This window comes from Equus asinus, chromosome 26, assembly GCF_041296235.1.
Source record: "Equus asinus isolate D_3611 breed Donkey chromosome 26, EquAss-T2T_v2, whole genome shotgun sequence".
NCBI classification, from domain to species: Eukaryota; Metazoa; Chordata; class Mammalia; order Perissodactyla; family Equidae; genus Equus; species Equus asinus.
In genome coordinates this window covers 19,769,270-19,788,818 of record NC_091815.1, presented here as the reverse complement: position 1 = coordinate 19,788,818, position 19,549 = coordinate 19,769,270, and the positions used below count along the sequence as shown (strand labels likewise).

General features: G+C 46.5%; 1 protein-coding gene across 4 annotated transcripts in view; it reads right to left on the bottom strand.

Annotated features, from left to right (window-relative positions):
• Window positions 1-19,549, bottom strand: part of WTIP (WT1 interacting protein) — a 90,564-nt gene that overhangs the window by 67,892 nt on the left and 3,123 nt on the right. For all 4 annotated transcript variants that reach the window (XR_011498686.1, XM_070499383.1, XM_070499384.1 and 1 more), the window contains exons 2-7: window positions 16,681-16,782; window positions 4,148-4,215; window positions 3,938-4,000; window positions 3,638-3,768; window positions 2,812-2,863; window positions 2,019-2,087 (exon numbers count right to left, since the gene is read on the bottom strand). Coding sequence is in view for 3 of the 4 variants with exons in the window: in XM_070499383.1 (XP_070355484.1) it covers window positions 2,019-2,087; window positions 2,812-2,863; window positions 3,638-3,768; window positions 3,938-4,000; window positions 4,148-4,215; window positions 16,681-16,782 (485 nt within the window). In the remaining variant the exon portion in view is untranslated. The remainder of the gene's footprint in view (window positions 1-2,018; window positions 2,088-2,811; window positions 2,864-3,637; window positions 3,769-3,937; window positions 4,001-4,147; window positions 4,216-16,680; window positions 16,783-19,549) is intronic.

Sequence of the window (19,549 nt, the reverse complement as noted above, 5' to 3'; positions counted from 1 at the left end):
CTCTGGCCTTGAAGCTTTGACGCTTGTCACCCAAAGGCCCTGAGAACAACACCTGCCCGAGCCACACCAGTCACAGAGCTGGGCTGCTGTGACGGAGCCTCACGTCCCAAGTCACCCCGTCCAGGTGTCCTCCCTGTCCTGCCACAGCCCTCTGACTGGGCCCTGCCACTAACCACCACACGCCACAGAGAAGGAACAAGGGGGCTTGGAGACCCTAGTTCCCATCCAAGGGGCCCCCTGGGGACAGCAGCCCCGGGACTCCGCTGTGAACCAGCAGCTTGACCTGCTCTTCGACTCTCAGCATCCTTTCCCTAAGGACTGTGCTCAGCGATCCCAAGGGGACGGCACGGTCCCCAGGACAGCAGAGCGAGACAGCAGAGCAGGATGCCCCTGTCAGAGCGGAGCCAAGGCCACTGTGCACCCCATGCCTGCTCCTGCTCCTCCAGCAGGACTCCTGCTCCCATCGGGCCACCTGCCCCGAACAAGACAACCTGGCTCCAAATGGACCCTGCTTCCTACTGGCCAGTTCTCGCTGCCACGCCCTCCTGCTCCTCCTTGGGGCTCTTTCTGGTTTCTCCTTCCTCTCTGTTCCCTCATTCTCGGCCTCCCCCCGTAGCTGCTTTGCCTCCACACATCCCCTGAATTTTGGTGCTCCTGGGGCTGTCCTGAGCCCTGCTCCTTCCCCTACTGCTCTCCCTGGAGGATCTCCTTTCCTCCCCCGGCTTCCACAGCCGCCTACATGCCCCCACCGGGGCTCCTGCTTCTGGCCATGACAGTAAGAAGGACTGGATTTCCCGTCCGTCCTACCTGTAACAATGAAAAACTGGGCAAGAGACATGAAACAATGATTCTCGGACTCTGAACAACGGGCAGGGCAGGTGGATGACCTCTGAGAGAAGGGAACTGAGGAAGTGAGCCCTACAGCGCCCCAAGTCACTACCTACAGAGATTTTCCAGGCTGCCCTCGAATTGAGAATTCAGGAAGGTCAAGGCGACTAGAAACCGGGGCGCAGGACGGCAGCAAGGAGAGAGCTAGAGATGCCAGTGACACCCACTTCCTCCCCCTACAGCCAGTGTCTGAACGCCAGCACATCTCGCTGCCGCCTGGACATCTCCACTCGGGGGTCTGCAGCTACTGAAAATGAGAGCGTCTTACCCCTCCTCCTCCCGCCCCTACTCTCCTAGGGTCCGAGTGGACACCTCCCAACCCACGCACTCCCACGTCCAGTCGCTGACCAGATCCAGTCCCTTTTACTGCCCTAACCCTCACTCAGCTCAGCCCTGGACTCACTCAACTCAGTCCCTGAGCCCAGGACTACAGCTCCTCCCCGGCAGCCTCTCAGGGACCGCCGGCCCTACCCCGTTTTTATCCTTTCATTCTCGGCATGGCGGTGAGTGCCCTTTCTAAAATCCAAATGCTATTGCACCATCCCTTTTCGATCATTCTCCACTGCCCTCAGGATAAGTCCACACTCCTTAGCGCATGTGGCTTTCTGTTCCAGCTCCTGCCAACTTCCAGTGACACAAAACAACACACTCACCACCTTTGCATCTAAGCACATTCTGCTTCCACTGCCTGGAAACGCCCTTCTCACTGCCTCCTTGGCTGACTCTTAGTCAGCTTTCAAATCTTAGTTTGGCTGTCACCTCCTCCACAGAGCCTTCCCTGATTTTCCAAGGCCTCCTATGTGCTCTGACAACTCCCCTTGCTCCTACTCCCCTGTGTAGATACTGCCTGAGTATTTGTCTCTCCCAGGACAGTAGGGACCGTCCTTCTTTTCTTGACCTCCTCAGCATCCCATATACTATAAATCCTCGGGACACACTTGTTTGAATGAGAAAGAGGGGCTGAGAGAAAACATATCTTGGGGAGAAGGGAGAGGGCTCCCTGGGGAGGACAGGTAGAATGGGGCAGGACTGTGAAAGAGGAGGTGGGCCCGGGGAACACCCAGAGAGAAGGAGACCTGTGGGGAGTGGTTTGCCCCAGCCACCAGCCTCCCAGGAGGGCCCAGGCTCACCTCACAGTGATAACACTCCACGTGGTAGTCTCTGTCCATGGACACCACGCGGATGGTGGTCTCACAGCCCTGGGGGAAGAGGCAGGGTTCACACACGATAAGCAAGCTGGGGTTTGAGGGGTGCTGTGCGTGGGGGACACAGCCACACAACATGCTCTTATGGCAGATTGCCTCCACACCCATGTGGGCACTGTCATCGGTGCTTCCAGGGAGCCAGAAGAGGCATGGCTAGGTGCACACAAAAGGATGTGCACATGCCCGAGGCCAGCCTCTCACAGCTGCAGTCGACAGCAGACACATGTGCCCATGAGAGCCATCCCGTGGTGTCAGTGTGTGTGCACATGTTCTTCCTGGCTCTTTGGAGTCAGGAAAGACCCCTGCCAGGGCTGCTTCCCCAGGCCCAGCAGCTTGGGACAGAACCAGCACGTGCGGAAGACCCAGTACCTGAGGGAGCTGCACCTCCCAGGGATGTCTCCTGCACAGACCACACCCTTCTCTCATCTGCTCCCCTGCCTCCTCAGCCTGCAGGGCTAACAGAGCCAGGGAGCAGTGCTCACATCCATGGGCAATGGAGTGAAGGGCGGCAGTGGGGCAGCCAAGCAGCAGGGGCCACCATTTCCTCTCACTCATGCAGGGACACTGGCACCCTGCAGGCATGGGCACAACACACACCCCTTGGCCCTGAGGGGTATGGGGCAGGAGCACCTGCTCATCCCTCCCGTTGGGGCCCGAGACCTGGGGCCAACCCGGGCAGGGCCAGGCACCTGATCATCTCCAGGGGAGTGGTTCCTACCTGTGCAGGGAGGATAGGACGGGCACAGGAGGCACATTTTGGTGCAAAAACCCTGGAGGAATAAAGGAAACCAGAAGTGACCAGCTGAGTGACCAGACACCAAGGGCACAAGGACAGGTCCACCCACAGTAGCTTTGTGACACAGCCCTAGCATCAGGCCCCTTTCCTCGTGTGGACACGTTGGGGTGGCAGCAGCCTTTGCCATCCCTTCTCGGCACTGGCCTTTTATGTGGCTCCCCAATTCACCTCCACCCCATCACTTCCTCCAGGACGGCTTCAGGTTCTGCCCTGCCCTCTCCCTCGTGCTTCCTGTGAACTCCTTGCCCCTTAATGTCCAAATCTGGGCCACCCTTAGCTGAGACCCCGGCAAAGCCTGGCTCCAGGCTGCGTATCAGGGACCTGTGCCAACATCAACCCCATGCAAGGCAGCAGCACAAGCCCAGAGCTCTGAGGGCTAAGCCTGGAGCCACAGCAAGGGAGAATGGATTGGCTGCCAATATGGGTATCAGTCAGGCAAGTAAAAGACACTGCAGAGACTCCAAGCCCCCACCCCAGACAGAAGGGGCCTGGCCTGGCCCTGGGAGCAGAGGAGGGGAGCATGTGAGCAAAGGCGAGGAGAACAAAGACATGGCTGGTGGCTGAACCACCAGAGAGAGAGGACTCGAGGCAGAGATTTGTGCCCGCCCCAACCACTGAGAGCACAAGGTGAGGCCGGAAGTGAAAAGGCCAAGAATGGAGAGCACAGGCAGGCAGGCTAGGAGAATGCTTCCAGGGAGGCAGAAGAAACAGGGGGAGTCACACCTGTTCCACAGCGCCAGCTACTCACGTGTGATAGTCTCTGACACAGTAGATGTTGTTCTCCACATCCACAGTGAAGGGCACCCCATCCAGGCACTCATTGCACACGGAGCACCGGAAGCAGCCTGGGTGGTAGGACTTCCCGAGGGCCTGCAGGATCTGGGGGTGGGAGGCACCGAGGGGTCAGTGCAGGTGGAAGGCTCAGCACAGCCCCCGGAAGAGGCCCTGGCTCTGAGCCCCCAGCAGATCTGCAACAGGTGAAAGAGCGGGGGGGCCCTGAGACTCCGCCCATGTCAGAGGGGCTCCAGAAGCCTGGGGAGGTTCTCACCATCTCCATGATGAGGTGTCCACACACGCTACACTTGTCAGCCGTTTGCTGGAACCCGGAGTACTGGGAGGGGACACAGGATCCAGGATGTTACATGACAAAGGGGCACTCACCACCCAGCCAGCACCTGCCTCCTGGCCTCAGGCGTCCATGTGAATCAGAAGGAGGCTCCCCACCCCTGCCCCGACCCAGGGAACAGCTTTGACTCACCAGGAAGTCCTCTTGGCAGTACACTTTCTCACCCACGTTGTAGAACGCTTTCCCTCGGAGTCGTCTCCCTGCAAGGATGAGGGTGGAGAAGGGGGTCCCTGGGCCACCGGAGACCAGGGGTGAGGCCCCTGCTGCCACTTCTCAGCACCCTCCTCCAACAGATGAGAATCGGATTACAGACAAACTTTAAAATTTCCCTTGAATATCATGTTATCATTACACTAATTAATATTTTTGTAAAATTTAAAACATCATGTCACCAGAACTGTTGTAAGAGGTTATCAAAGCAAATATATGAAGAACTTTTCAAATTTAAATTGACATTTGGATTAATATAAAAAAACAAACATTCACTTGAAGTTCAGTTGAATTCAGATCCGATTTTTCAGAATGAATTTTCTTAATCCACGAGCGTTAGAAGTACAACTCTCACCAGGTGAAGGAGCCCAATATGAAAGAGCTGTCCCCTATTTCAGGGATGCAAGGATGGTTCAACATCCGCAAACCAATCAATCAATCAATGTGATATACCACATTAACAAAACGAAGGATAAAAATCACATGATCATCTCAACACACAGAAAAAGCATTTGAAAAAATTCAACGTTCATTTATGATAAAAACTCTCAATAAAGGGAGTAGAGAGGAAACATACCTCAACACAATAAAGGCTAACATTACACTCAACAGTGAAAAGCTGAACGCTTTTCCTCTAAGATCAGGAATAAGACCAAGATGCCCACTCTCACTACTTTTATTCAGCATAGTAGTGGAAGTCCTAGGCACAGCAATTAGGCAAGAAAAAGAAATAAAACGCATCCAAATCAGGAAGGAAGAAGTGCAGCTATCACTAGTTGCAGATGACACAGCATTATATATAGAAAATCCTAAAGACTCCATCAAAAAACTGTTAGAACTAATAAACAAATTCCACAAAGTTGAAGGATATAAAATCAATACACAAAAATCTAGTGCATTTTTTACACTAATATGAACTATCGGAGAAATCAAGAAAACAATCCCATTTACTTTTTATTTTTCTAAAGATTTTTTTTTTCCTTTTTCTCCCCAAAGACCCCCAGTACATAGTTGTGTATTTTTAGTTGTGGGTCCTTCTAGTTGTGGCATGTTGGATGCCACCTCAGCATGGCTTGATGAGTGGTGCCACGTCCACACCCAGGACTCGAACTGGCGAAACCCTGGGCCACCAAAGCGGAGTTTGCAAACTTAACTACTCGGCCACGGGGCCAGCCCTAACAATCCCATTTAAACTGCATCAAAAAGAATAAAATACCTAGGAATAAATTTAACAAAGGAGGTAAAAGACCTGTATGTACACTGAAAACTGTAAAACATTGATGAAAGAATTGAAGACCTCACAAGTAAATGGAAAGACATTCCATGCTCATGGATTGGAAGAATTAACATTGTTAAATATCTATACTACCCAAAGAAATATACAGATTCAGTGCAATCCTTATCAAAATTCCAATGGTACTGTTCACAGAAACAGAAAACACAACCCTAAAATGTATATGAAACCTCAAAAGATCCCAAATAGCCAAAGTAATCTTGAGAAAGGACAAAGCTGGAGGCATCACGTTCCCTGATTTCAAACTGTATTACACAGCTATAGTAACAAAAAAAGTATGGTATTGGCACAAAAACAGACACATTAAAAAAAAAAAAAACAGACACAGAGATCAACGGAATAGAAAGGAGAGCCCAAAAGTAAATCCACACATATATGGTCAATTAATTTATGACAAAGGAGCCAAGAACATACAATGGGGAAAGGACAGTTTCTTCAATAAATGGGAAAACTGAACAGCCACCTGCAAACAGAATAAAAGTGGACCGCTATCTTACACCACATACAAAAATTAATTCAAAGTGGATCAAAGACTTGAATGTAACACCTGAAACCATAAAACTCCTAGAAGAAAACACAGGAGAAAAGCTTCATGACATCAGTCTTGGCGACGATGTTTTGACTCAGACACCAAAAGCAAAAGCAACAAAAGCAAAAATAAAGAAGTGAGACTACACCAGACTAAAAAGCTCTGCACAGCAAAGGAAACAACAAAATGAAAAGGCAACCTACTGAATGGGAGAAAATGATTACAAATCATAAATGTGATAAGGGGAAAATATCCAAAATATATAAAGATCTCATAAACTCAGTAGCAAAAAGAGAAAAAATCCAATTAAAAAGTGGGCAGAAGATTCGAATAGACATTTTTCCAAGGAGGACATTTTTCAAGGCCAAAAGGTACATGAAAAGATGTTCAACATCACTTAATCGTCAGGGAAATGCAAATCAAAACCACCATGAGATATCACCTCACACCTGTTAGAATGGCTATTACCAAAAAGACAAGAGATAACAAGTGTTGGAGAAGATGTGGATAAAAGAGAACCCTTGTACACTGCTGGTGGGAATGTAAACAGGTGCAGCCATTATAGAAAACAGTATAGAAGTTCCTCAAAAAATTAAAAATAGAACTACCATACGATCCAGCTATTCCACTTCTGGGTATTTATCTGAGGAAATGAAAAGACTAATTTGAAAAAATGTCTGCACCCCTATGTTCACTGCAGCCTTATTCACAATAGCCAAGATATGGAAACAGCTAAGTGTTCATTGATGGATGAATGGATAAAGAAATTGTGGTGTATACATACAATGGAATATTATTCAATCATAAAAAAGAATGAAACCTTGCCATTTGTGACAACATGGACTGACCTCAAAGACATTATGCTAATGAAATAAATCTGACAGAGAAAGACAAAAACGATATGATCTCTCTTATATGTGGAGTCTAAAAAAACAACCACCAAGCTCACAGACACAGAGAACAGGCTGGTGGTTGCAAGAGGTGGGGGTTGGCATGTGGGAGAAACAGGTGAACTATTTTTTTTTGTTTTTAGTTTAAATAAATTAAACAAAAACAAAAAAAGAAAGAGGCGTCCCTGTCAGAACAGCAGCCCCAGCAGACCTGGCAGCAGCTGTGAGAGGCATTCCCATTGGAGTCAGGAGGAAGACAGCAAGGCCTAACAAGCAACAAGAGGGAAGCCCCTCCACCAGAAGAAGTGATGACGGGCATCCGCGCAAGCCTGCAGCCAACATCAGGCATAACGGCCAAACAGCAAGTGCTTCTCCCCTCAGGATTCAACACCGTACCAAAGGCCCCAGGCAGTGCAATCAGACAGGTGAAAACAATAAAAGGTTGGAGACGAAGAAGTGAAACTATCTTTAAACACAGATGACATGACTGTGTTATGTAGAAAATCATAAGGAATCTACAAAAAAACTACTAGAACTAATCAATGGGTTTAGCAAGGTTGTAGGATAGGTGATCAGCATATGAAAATCAAATATATGTTTATCTTCTAGCAACAAATGATTGGAAAATGAACTTACAATTTTTAAAATTACATTTATAATAGCATCAAAAAAAAACCATAAGCGGGCCATCCTGGTGGCACAGCGGTTAAGTGCGCACGTTCCGCTTCGGCGGCCCAGGGTTCAAAGGCTCGGATCCCAGGTGCAGACATGGCACCACTTGGCAAGCCATGCTGTGGTAGGTGTCCTACATATAAAGTAGAGGAAGATGGGCATGGATGTTAGCTCAGGGCCAGTCTTCCTCAAAAAAAAAAGAAAAAAAAAAAAAACCATAAAATACTAAGGGATAAATTTAATGAAAGATGTATCTGACCTTACTCTGCAAAACCAAACTTTCCTGAGAGAAACTTTAGAAAACCTTCACAGGGAGATGTACCATTGCTGGAAGATAGTTCTCCATTGGGTCTCTCCCATTTCTGCCCATGTTACAAACAAAGGGCTGGCAGCTTTTGTTCTGGATTATCTTTCCAAGAGCATTTGTGGAGCAAACTGCTTAGAAGACAGAGAGAGCACCTCCCTCGGAAGCAGACAGCAGGTGTGTTTGCCGTCCAGTATAATAAAGATAACGTGTTTCTCCAGGAGAGGGGTCAGACAGCTTTGCTGGAAACTGATTCTAATAGGAGATTTTTTTTTTTTTGATTTTTCCTTTTTCTCCCCAAAGCCCACCAGTACATAGCTGTGTACTTTTTTTTAGTTGTGGGTCCCTCTAGCCGCAGCATATGGGACGCCGCCCCAGCATGGCCCGATGAGCGGTGCCGTGTCCGCGCCCAGGACTCGAACCAGCGAAACCCTGGGCCGCCGCAGCGGAGCGCATGAACTTAACCACTCGGCCACAGGGGCTGGCCCCTGGAAACCCATTCTAAAATACCGGAGCTCCCTAAGCTCAGGGTTCCTCAGCCCTGCCATACACCTACTGCATGTGCAGCATCCACCTGGGCCACTCCACGTCACTCCTGTGGGACTCAGGAGGACACGCAGAACTGATGTGAACATGAGGCTCGTGCCCCTTGAGGTGCTCAGTGTCTGCCCCAGGAGGCTCGTGTCTCCAGCCAGCATCTGCGAAACGGCGGCTGGCTAACTTGTCAGCTTGCAAGCAGGGAAAAGCGTCAGACCCTGCACAGTGCCTGACAACCAGCTTTATGGCTTCAAATGTTCTCACATCAATTCTCACCAAACTGATCTAGACATTCAACGCCACCCAGTCAAGATCCCAGCACTCTTTTTTGTGTGTATGTGGAAACTGATGTGCCAATTTTAAAATGTATATAAAAATACAAAGAACCTAGAATAGCCAAAATAATCTTGAAAAAGATCAGCAAAGCTGGAAGACTTAGACTACTTATTTTAAGATTTATAGTAATCAAAACAGTGCAACATCGGGGTAAGGAGAGACAAAAAGATCAGTGGGACAGAACAGAGTCCAAAAACAGACCCCTAAATATTTGAACAAATGTACAAGTGGGAAAGCAAAGTCTTTTCAGCACATGGTGCTGGAACAACTTGATAGCCATATGGGGAAAAAAGGAAAATTCCTTTCCTCATACCATATACAAAAAATTAATACAAAATGGGTTATCAACCTGAACATAAAAATGAGAAACCTAAATTTCTAAAAAAAAAAACCATAGGAGACTATCTTCATGACTTAAAGGGGGACAAAATTTTTTTAAGTCACAGAAACAAAAACCATAAAACAAAAAAACTGACAAATTGGATTTCATCAAAATTTAAAAGATATCATTAAAAATACTTTTAAAAATCACCCTGGGAGAAAATATTCACAAAACACACATCTGAAAACAACTTGTACTCAGAACACATATACATATTCCCACAACGAAATAATAAAAGACAAATAACTCCCAATTAAAACTGGGCCAAAGACTTGAACAGACTTCACAAAAGAAGATATAAATGGCTAAGAAGCAGACAAAAAGATGCTCAACCTCATTAGTGATCAGGGAAATGCAAATTAAAACCACAATATGATACCACTTCACAGCCATAAGAACGGCTAAAACTAAAAAGACTAAAATACCAATTGTTGGCAAATATGTAGAATAATCCAACTCTCTTACACGTCTAGTGGGAGTATAAAACGGTACAACCCTTTGGAAAACAGTCTGGCAGTCTCTGATGAAGTTAAACATACACTTAACCTGTGACCCAGAAATTCCACTCCTTCGAATTTACCCAAGAGAAACGAAAACATTTGCCCACAGATGACCTGTACAAGAATGTTCACAGCACAATCTAGTATCTACCAAGAGTTAAATGGATAAACAAATTGTGGCATATTCATACGACAGAATCCTGCCCAGCAGTAAGAAAAGGTGAGCTATTAAATGTGCAACAACATGGGTTAAAAAAAAAAAAAAAGACATGGGGGCGGCCCCGTGGCCGAATGGTTAAGTTCGTGCGCTCTGCTTCAGCGGCCCAGGGTTTCACCAGTTTGGATCCTGGGCATGGACATGGCACCGCTCATCAGGCCACACTGAGGCGGCGTCCCACATAGCACAACTAGAAGGACCCACAACTAAAAATACACAACTATGTACTGGGGGGCTTTGGGGTAAAAGGGAAAAATAAAATCTTAAAAAAAAAAAATTAGCCACAAAGTAGTACGTACTATATGACCACATTATATGAAGTTCTAGAAGAGACAAAACTAGTGTATGGCGGTTAGATAAGTGTGATAAGGGAACATACAGGGATCAACTGAAAAAGGGCAAGACAGAAGTTTCTAGGGTGTTTAAAATGTTATGTATCTTTGAGAAAGATGAGTTAGGGGTATGAGTTATATAAATGTCTACATTTATCCAAAATCTTTTAAGTACATATTTAAGATCTGCTTGCTGTACTATATGTAAATTGTACTCAATTAAAAATAAAAACAGGGGCCGGCCCAGTGGTACAGCAGTTAAGTGCCCACGTTCCCCTTCGGTGGCCTGATGTTCACTGGTTCAGATCCCGGGTGCAGACTTGGCAAGCCATACTGTGGCAGGCGTCCCACAGATAAAGTGGAGGAAGATGGGCATGGAGGTTAGCTCAGGGCCAGTCTTCCTCAGCCAAAAGAGGAAGATTGGCAGCAGATGTTAGTTCAGGGTTAATCTTCCTCAAAAAGTAAATAAATAAATAAATAATAAAAAAATAAAAACAAAGATAAACCTAGAATATCTCATGCCAGAGTAAAGAAGTACTCAAAGAATGATGAGGACATGTCAAAAGGGCACAGGAGCCAACTGGAAGGCAATTCCTCTGGCCAAATTTGAGACAATTTGTGCATCAAAAAGAATAACAACCAGGGCCGGCCCCATGGTGTAGTGGTTAAGTTTGGCACATTCTGTTTTAGCAGCCCAGGTTTGCGGGTTGGGATCCCAGGCATGGATCTACACTACTTGTCAGCCGTGCTGTGGTGGCAACCCACATATACAGTGGAGGAAGACTGGCACAGATGTTAGTTCAGGACTAACCTTCCTCAAGCAAAAAAAGAGGAAGACTGGCAACAGATGTTAGATCGGGGCTAATCTTCCTTAGCAAAAAAAAAAAGAAGAAGAAGAAGAAGAAGAAGAAGGACTGTATTGCATGAATAAAAAGTCCATTAGTACATAAGAATACTTACTAAAGAAAATATATATTTGCCCTCATTCAAGTTTAAAACATTCCTTAATCAAAAGTTTCAAAACATTCCCTGGGGAAATGTATCTTCAAAAATACCAACCTCAACGAATCCTGACAGACAGACTTCCACAATCAAAAACTACAAAACAGGGGCCGGCCCCGCGGCTGAGTGGTTAAGTTCCTTTGCTCAGCTTCAGCAGCCCGGGGTTTCGCCAGTTTGGATCCTGGGTGTGGACATGGCACCACTCATCAAGCCATGCTGAGGTGGCGTCCCACATGGCACAACTAGAAGGACCCACAACTAAAATACACAACTATGTACCAGGCGGCTTTGGGAAGAAAAAGGAAAAATAAAAACCTTTTAAAAAAAAAACAAACTACAAAACACAACAAGAAAAAAGGTATCATGACCAAGAGTGAAGAGAAACAAAAATAACGTAAGGAGGCTTTCAAAAGTCATCAGAAATCGGGATTATTAGATACGGAATACAGAATAGGTATGTTTAATATGCTTACAAAATAAACACAGATGTCCAAAACGTGAGACTACAAAGAATTCTTGGACAGCACATTAAAAGCACTAACTGTAAACAAACAAAAAAGGATAAATTGGACTTTATAAAGAATTTCTTCTCATCAGAAGACATCATTCAGAAAGTAATGAAGCAAGAATAGGTTAGGAAAAGAATTCACAACACATATATCCAACAGTGAACTTTTATCCAAGATGCACAAAGAACTCCTACAAATCTATAAGCAAAATTCAAACAACCCAATTTAAAAATGGGCAAAAGACGTCAAAAGGCACTTTACAAAGGCATTTGAATGGCCAAGAAACACACGAAACGGTGTACAACTCATCACTGCTCATCAGGGAAATTTAAATTAAATCTCATTTCCCGTCCACCCCCACCAGAACGGCTCAAAGACCGACCACGCAAAGCGCCAGCGGGAATGAGGGGAAACTGGAATTCTCACACGTTGCCAATGGGATTATAAATTGGTTTGTCTACTCTGGTAACCATTTAGCAGCATATATAAAGTTACACAAATGCTACCCCATGAGTCAGCAACACCACTGCTAGAGAAATAAATCCCATCAACAGGCATGTACACAAATGCTCAGAAGAGTTTTGTTTACGATCACCAAATTATGGGAACAGCTCAAAAGTCCATGTAGAGATGACCGAGAGGGGGCATAAGGGAATCTTCTGGGGAGATGGAAATGTTCTACACATTGATCTGGGTGGTGACGACATGAGCATGCAGGTGTGTAAAAATGCATCAAGCTGTAGTACACGGAAGACTAGTGTGTTTTACACTCTGTAAATATTTGAAATCTTGATAAAAAACAAGAGACTATCGGGGCTGGCCCCGTGGCCGAGTGGTTAAGTTCACACACTCCGCTTCAGGCGGCCCAGTGTTTCATCGGTTCGAATCCTGGGCGTGGACATGGCACTGCTCATCAAACCACGCTGAGACAGCATCCCACATGCCACAACTAGAAGGACCCACAACTAAGAATATACAACTACGGACTGGGGGGCTTTGGGGAGAAAAAGGAAAACGAAAAAACATGAGACTATCAAAAACGTTGAGGCAGATTTGCAAAAAGAAACAAAAAGAACTTCTAGAAATAAAAAGAATCCAATCGCTGAAATGAAAAACTCAATGAAAGAGTTCAACAGGAGATTAACACAGCTGAAGAGAAAAATCAGTGATCCTATTTTCAGCTTCTGGAAGACAGAGCTGAAGAAACTAAACAGGATGTAGCGAAGGGAGACAAATGGATAACATGAAGGAGCGGTTAAGCGACAGAGAATAGAATGAGAAAGTCTAATATCTGTAACGCGAATTCTAGAAGCAAATAATCAAGAGAACAGGAGAGAAACACTTTTTGAAAATAACACAGCTGAGATTTTTCCTAAATTGATAAAAGACCTGAATCTTCAGATTCAAGAGTCAAAATGAACACCAAGCAGGACAAATAAAAGAAAATCCACACATACACACATCTGAGTCAAACTATAAAAGAACATTTCAAATTACCTGTACTTTTTTTTCTAATTGATATGTGAAAGTATTTTAAATATTCTGGAAAATAATGCTTGGAAGTTATGTGTCTGGTAGTATATGGCTTGATTTACCATGTGCTTTGTGGTGTCTTTTAATTCTAATGTAGCGAAATTTGTCAATCCTTTCTTTTATGTTTGGCACTTTTTATGTGGAAAGAAAATCTTTCTGAGCAGAAAATTGCTAAAAATATGCTTCTATATTTACTCCTAAGATTCTCATGTTTTCTTTACATGTTTAAGTCTTTGATCCACTTGGATGTGCTTTCATTTTATTATACGGATAACTGATTTTCCCAGAACCATCTGCTATGCCATTTCTATCACCTGTCAAGCTTTCACACAAGCATGGGTCTGTTTCTGGTCTCTCCATTCTGTGTCACTGGTCCATCTGTCCTTGCACCAATACCACATGAAACTAATGTAACTATACAATACATGTTGATACCTGGTAGTGGAACTTGCTCTTCTTCAAGATCATCTTGACTATTCTTAGCCTTTTGCTCTTCTATTTAAATTTTAGAATGAGTTTGTCAAATTCATGAAAACCTGCTTAATTGGAATTGCAATGGAATTGAATACATCAATTTGGAAAAAAAAAAAACTGACATCTCTACACTATTGAATATACCCATCCATGAATATGGTACATTTATTTATTTATTTATTTATTTTTCTTGTCTTACTGAAATGACTAAGACCTCCAGTACAATGCTGAACAGAAGACATGATTGCAGTCATCATTGTCTTCTCATTTAAAGGTCCATTTTTCTCCTATTTCATCGCTGAGTACAATGTTTGCATGGATATTTAGGAACCAACTTTTACCTGGCTTAAGAAGTCCACTTTCAGTCCTAGCTTGCTAAGAATTTCCATCATGAATGAATGTTGAATTTTATTGACTGCTTTTTCCACATCTATTGAAATGATTGTACAGTTTTTCTCTTTTGCTAATGAGGTGAATTACATTCATGAATTTTCCAATGTGAATCCCCTCTAGTATTCTTCAGATAAACTCAACTCAGTCCTAATACCTTACCTTGATTATATACTGCTGATTTCAGTTCCAGAGGGAAAGGGAATAAATAAAATAAATAGTACAAGAAAAATTCCCAGAACTGAGGGACAAGTCTCCAGTCTAACAGGGCTCTGCACGTGTCCAGCACAAGGGATGGCAAAAAAGCCTACACTAAACATAAACAAAATCTCCTAAGCCTGACTCCTGCATTGCACAGCTTCAGGAGCACCGTTCCCGTTGTATTTACGTAAACGGTGCTCCCTGGAACTGCGCAGTACACAGACACTCCCAGAGGCCATGACAGCCAGGATTTGTGCAACACGACAGCCCTCTTCTTGAGAGCTCCCGGAAGGAAAAACAAATCTCACACACACACACACACACACACACACACACACACAAATGAGAATCAGAATGGCATCAGAATTTAGCAGCAACCATGGCTGCTGGAAGATAAAACTATGACTTCAAAATGCTGGGTGAAACTTTTTTCCAATTTGGAAATCTATTCCCAGCCAAACTATAAATTAAGTGTGAGGGTAGAATAAAGGCAGTTTAGACAGATCAGAATTCAGAAAATTTACTTTCCATGTGCCCTTTTTTAGATAACTATAGCAAAATGTTGGGAGACATTTTTCGTTGCTTCACAGCTTTGATTCCGCCCTTTTTCTCCAAGTTGCATTCAGTATCTAACCGCCCCTCAGCCAGTGTGTCCAAGGGAAACCAGAATCCATGCCCACTGTCTATGGCTGTGCTTGATTAGCATAAAGATGATTCCTCTTCCCTTTTTACAATATTGGTTGAGAGACTCAGGCAAGTCAGTCAATCAAGTCAGCGCACCCTCCCTAGCCAGTGGGACCGGCTCAGGAATGGACGTGTGAGATGATCTGATCATTGACATACAAGGAGATATTTGCTAGGTGTTTTCTGGAGAAGAAGTTTCCCTACCTCAAAAATGTGCCCAGAAGAGATGCCCCTTCTTCCTCCAGACCAGGGGTAGGCCAGCAGAAGTCTCAAGCTGCCTTAGACATTTCACCACCATGAGAGAAGTTGCCACAAGGATAAGCCAAACCCAAGGGAAACTCAGCCAAGCTAATCATAGGGCTTCAGTGACCAGATCAATCCCAGCCTGAAGCCAGCCCTGTTACTGGAATCCCACTTCAGTGAGCCAAGAAATATTCTTAAAGTTTAAGCTTTTTCAGCAACTTCTCTGTTTTCTGCAGCTAAAAGCTTCCAGGAAATCCAGGGAGTCCACATGGGAAGGCACAGAATGAGCACTCCACAGAGGTCTAGAGGGCAACTGGCTCAGACTGACAAGAGGCCAGGGGCTCCCAGTGGGAACTCAGAGAATGCCTGATATAATGGAGCATTTGGGAGGGAAAAAACCCTGAAGATATGATAAAGCTAGACAATACAAGGAGGAAAAAGGTTAAAAAAGAAAAAACTCCAGGAAACGTAAAAGACTATAGAAAAAGGGCGATGTAATCACAGCATAATTCTTGGCTCTGCAGTGAATAATATTTATATAGTCACAGCAACATAAATCTGGTTTATTGACTTAACCACAACTTACGATCTGACCACATGAACAAGACGGAAGGAGAGAAGCTCTTCCTCACTGATCACAGCAGAACTAGGTAAATCTTGCCTAAAATTGATATATCAAGAAATACTAGTGGACGGGTTGGTGAGAGGGAGATGTCGCCTAGAAGAAACTGCCGAAAAGTCCAAGGCGGCTGCCGCCAGCAAACAGGACCAGGAGTGGAAAGATAAGTGGTTTTTGCTGTTGCAAAAATAGCTTTTCACAACTGTTTGACTTAACACTGTGCATATGTTCTACTTTTATAAAATAAAATATTAAAATGTTTAGGGTAGATAAATAAAAGATGGCTGCTTGGGGCAAAGTCAGGGAACAGTAGGAAAATCAAGAGTGCAGATTTATTAGGTTGGTCAGATTACAGTTGCTTTTTTCTTTTTATAACTTTCTCTAGGTTATATAATAACAGTTATACTTTAAACTGTGTGTAAAACTGAGACAAAAAATAAAATTACAGGAGGAAGAAATATTGGCCCCATGTCCAGGCAGATAGAGGCACTTGCTCCTCGCGCCCCTTCAAGCAGCTGGGAGATGCCAGCACCCCGCACAGGACGGAGGCTCCGAAGCCGAGGGCCAGAGGGCAGCCCGGCCCTGCGGCCAGCAAAGGCTCCTCCCTGGCCCCACACCTGCCTCCCCTGGGCCCAGCAGACGTCCCCAGCGGCCCGGGTCCCTCAAACAGGCCAGGCCCAGAGGGAAAGCGGCCACAACTCAGCCTCCTCCACACTCCAGCCTGTGCCAGAGCCGGGTGGTCCATCTGCCTGGGACTTAGGTGCAAGGGGGTCCAGGGTGCAAGGGGACAGGGAAGAGATGACCTACCACAGGAGTCGCAGGTGAAGCAATCGGTGTGATACAGGCTCCCCATCGCCTGGCACGCCTGCCTTGCTCCGTAGATGCCAAGCCCACACTTGATGCAGATGCCTAGGGGAGGAGAGGCAGAGAGAGCAGCGGTCAGCACAGTGACCGTGGAGCCGGATGGACATGCACCCCACTCCCAGTCCCAATGCTGCCCACGCGCCTGACCCTGGGCAGGCGAACTTCCCTGGGCCTCCGTCACTCGGTTACAAATGGCCAACATGGGGCCAAGAAGCGCTTGTTGCTGACAAACAGGGTTTGTTGCTGTTGTTGGGAAGATTGAGTTTAGCAGAGTGCCTGGCACAGAGTCAGAGATAACTGATGCTGTCCTCGCCATCAAAATCATGGTGACATGTTCATACCTAGAAAGTCACTCTGAGCCCCTTCACCTGGGACCTGCTCTTGGACTGAGGGAAAATCCTTTCTGCTGTCTATGAACCAAAAAGAATGAAGCCCACACAGGCACCGCCAGGACAGAGTCGCTGACCCTCCCCAGCCACTTTCCTCATCTGTAGCATGAGATTAATCTACCCTCTCATTCAGTCAGAGCGTGGACATGATGGCCTGCCACATGCCCTGCACAACTTAGGGGCTGTAGGTCCTACGATGCACCAGTCAAGCCCTCCCTCAAGGAGGCTGTGCTCCAGCCTGTATTCCAGTGGAGAGAGACAGACAAACAGACAGATAACATCTCCGGGGGAAACAAGTGCTATGGAGGAAAATAAGGCTGATGAAGAATATGTCTGAGTGTGTGACTCTTAAACAGGGTGGTCAGAGGCTGGGTCAGACAAGCTGATATTTGAGCAAAAGCTGAAAGGAAATAAGGCAGGGAAGTTTCCATGCAGACATCTAGGTTAACTGGATGGAATCAGGGGCCACCCCTGGCAGCATGGGGCGGGGGCGTGGGGGGAGAGCTGCTCAGAAGGCAGGAGGGGGTGACCAGCAATGCCAGGGCAAAGCCCTTGAGGCTCCCTAGCCAGCCCTCCTGGAGACCCAAACCAGAGACGGCAGCCAGACATCAGAAGTCCCCCTCACAGAGTTACCAGTGGTCTCCCACGCACCCCACATAGGGCATGAAGATGGGTTCCACCTGCCATCGAGACCCTAAGTGTCCTGGCTGCTCCAGGACATGATACCCTCACCCTCTCCCTCTTGCTTCCTACCAGATCTCTCTCCTTAACATTTAACCATGGTTGAGCTTCTCCCGTCTTAAAAAATCTCTCCCTCCCCCATCAGCCACCCCATTTCCCCCCTTCCTTCAGTCAAGAACAACCACTTCGTCCACACTCAGTCATCTCTTGACTATGCAGATCCATGGACTTCCCGTTCTGATCCTGCTGGAGGGGGAACTCTCCTCCTCCTGGGTTTCCAGGATACGACCCACACCTGGCTTTCTGGTTCCTCTCCCTCCCCAGCCCCGGTGGGTACTCCCCTGCTCCGTCCTGGGCTTCCCACGCCACGGTCTCCCCAGGGAAGGGAGGGCCAGTTCAGACGCCCTGAAAACCAAGCAGGTGTGCAAAGCTGGCTGGTGGGGACCCAGGTAAACAGAGAAGAGAGCCATGGCCGCCAGAAGCTGCAGCCACGCCTCGGCTCTGCTGACGGCTACTGGGTGGGGATGCGGGCCCAGCATTGCTAAAGTCCAATTTGTCAAGAAAAGCTAGACATCTAGATTTATAGGTGAAATCTTCCCAAGCTAAAATTAATTACTAACTTAAATGCTTTGAAGACACAGAAGCCAAACACCATGTCTGCAGGTTTCCCTGGGCAGTCCCAACATGCTCCTAACCAGTCACCCCATGGAAGGCTCCCGGCGCTCTGCCCCAACCTGGACCACTCTCCTGAGTCACTGACTCACGTCCCGCATGGCCTCAGACGGCTCCAGGTCCAGAGAAAAGCTCCAGGCTCCCCACAAAACTGCTCTTGCCCCTGGGTTCCCACTCCAGGAATGGCACTTCTGCATAGCCGGGTTTGAGGGAGCACCACAGCCTACCCTCTCCCTCCTTCACCTCCAGCTCCAACTCTCAGCTCCTCTACTCCCTAATCTTGACTCCACCCCCTCCCCTCACTCCCACTAGCCTGATTCAGAACATCTTCAATTCTCATCACAAGGGCTGCTTCCACAGTCTCTCACGCATTCCAGCCTGGCCCCCCAGAAGTCGCCCCCCAAATGCAGGCACACTTATCTTTCTAAAGTGAAAATGACTCACACCTCTGCTCTTGTCCATCAACTTCGAATACCTGACCTTGTCACCTCCCTAAGTTACCAGAATAGCAAACGAAGTCGGCTGCCTGTGGAAAGCAAGACAGGAGGATGGGCAAGAGGGGAGGCTGTGACCTTGTATTCTTAGTTTTTTGGTTCTGTTGGCTTTTTTTCTAAATATGTGTTTGCATCACTTTAATAAAAATACACGGAAGGAGGAGAACCAGGAGCATGAGGTAATGTCCAAAATTCAGGGAGTACAACGTTTCAAGGAGAGTTGACTCCAGCTGTGGGACGGAGCAGTGAGATCCAGACCAACGAGGCCTGGCAGACACCTGCTGGGGCTGGGGAGTTGTCGGTCCTGTGCAAGAGCTGGGCCAGTTCAGTGAGAGGAGACAGCAGATGGCTGAGGGGACAGCAGACGCAGATACGCAAAGACAATGCCAACTAGACACGGGGATGAGAAGATGAGATGAAAGGGCTGACGAGACCTTGTGGCCATGTAGGTTTGTGTTTGTTTGGGTTTTTTTTTTTAATGAAAGACCCTTGTACATATTACAAGCAAAGGAAAAGAGCCATTGGAAAGAGGAAAGCAGAAGACGGAGGAGGTGGAGTTGCAGACAGAAGGACCCT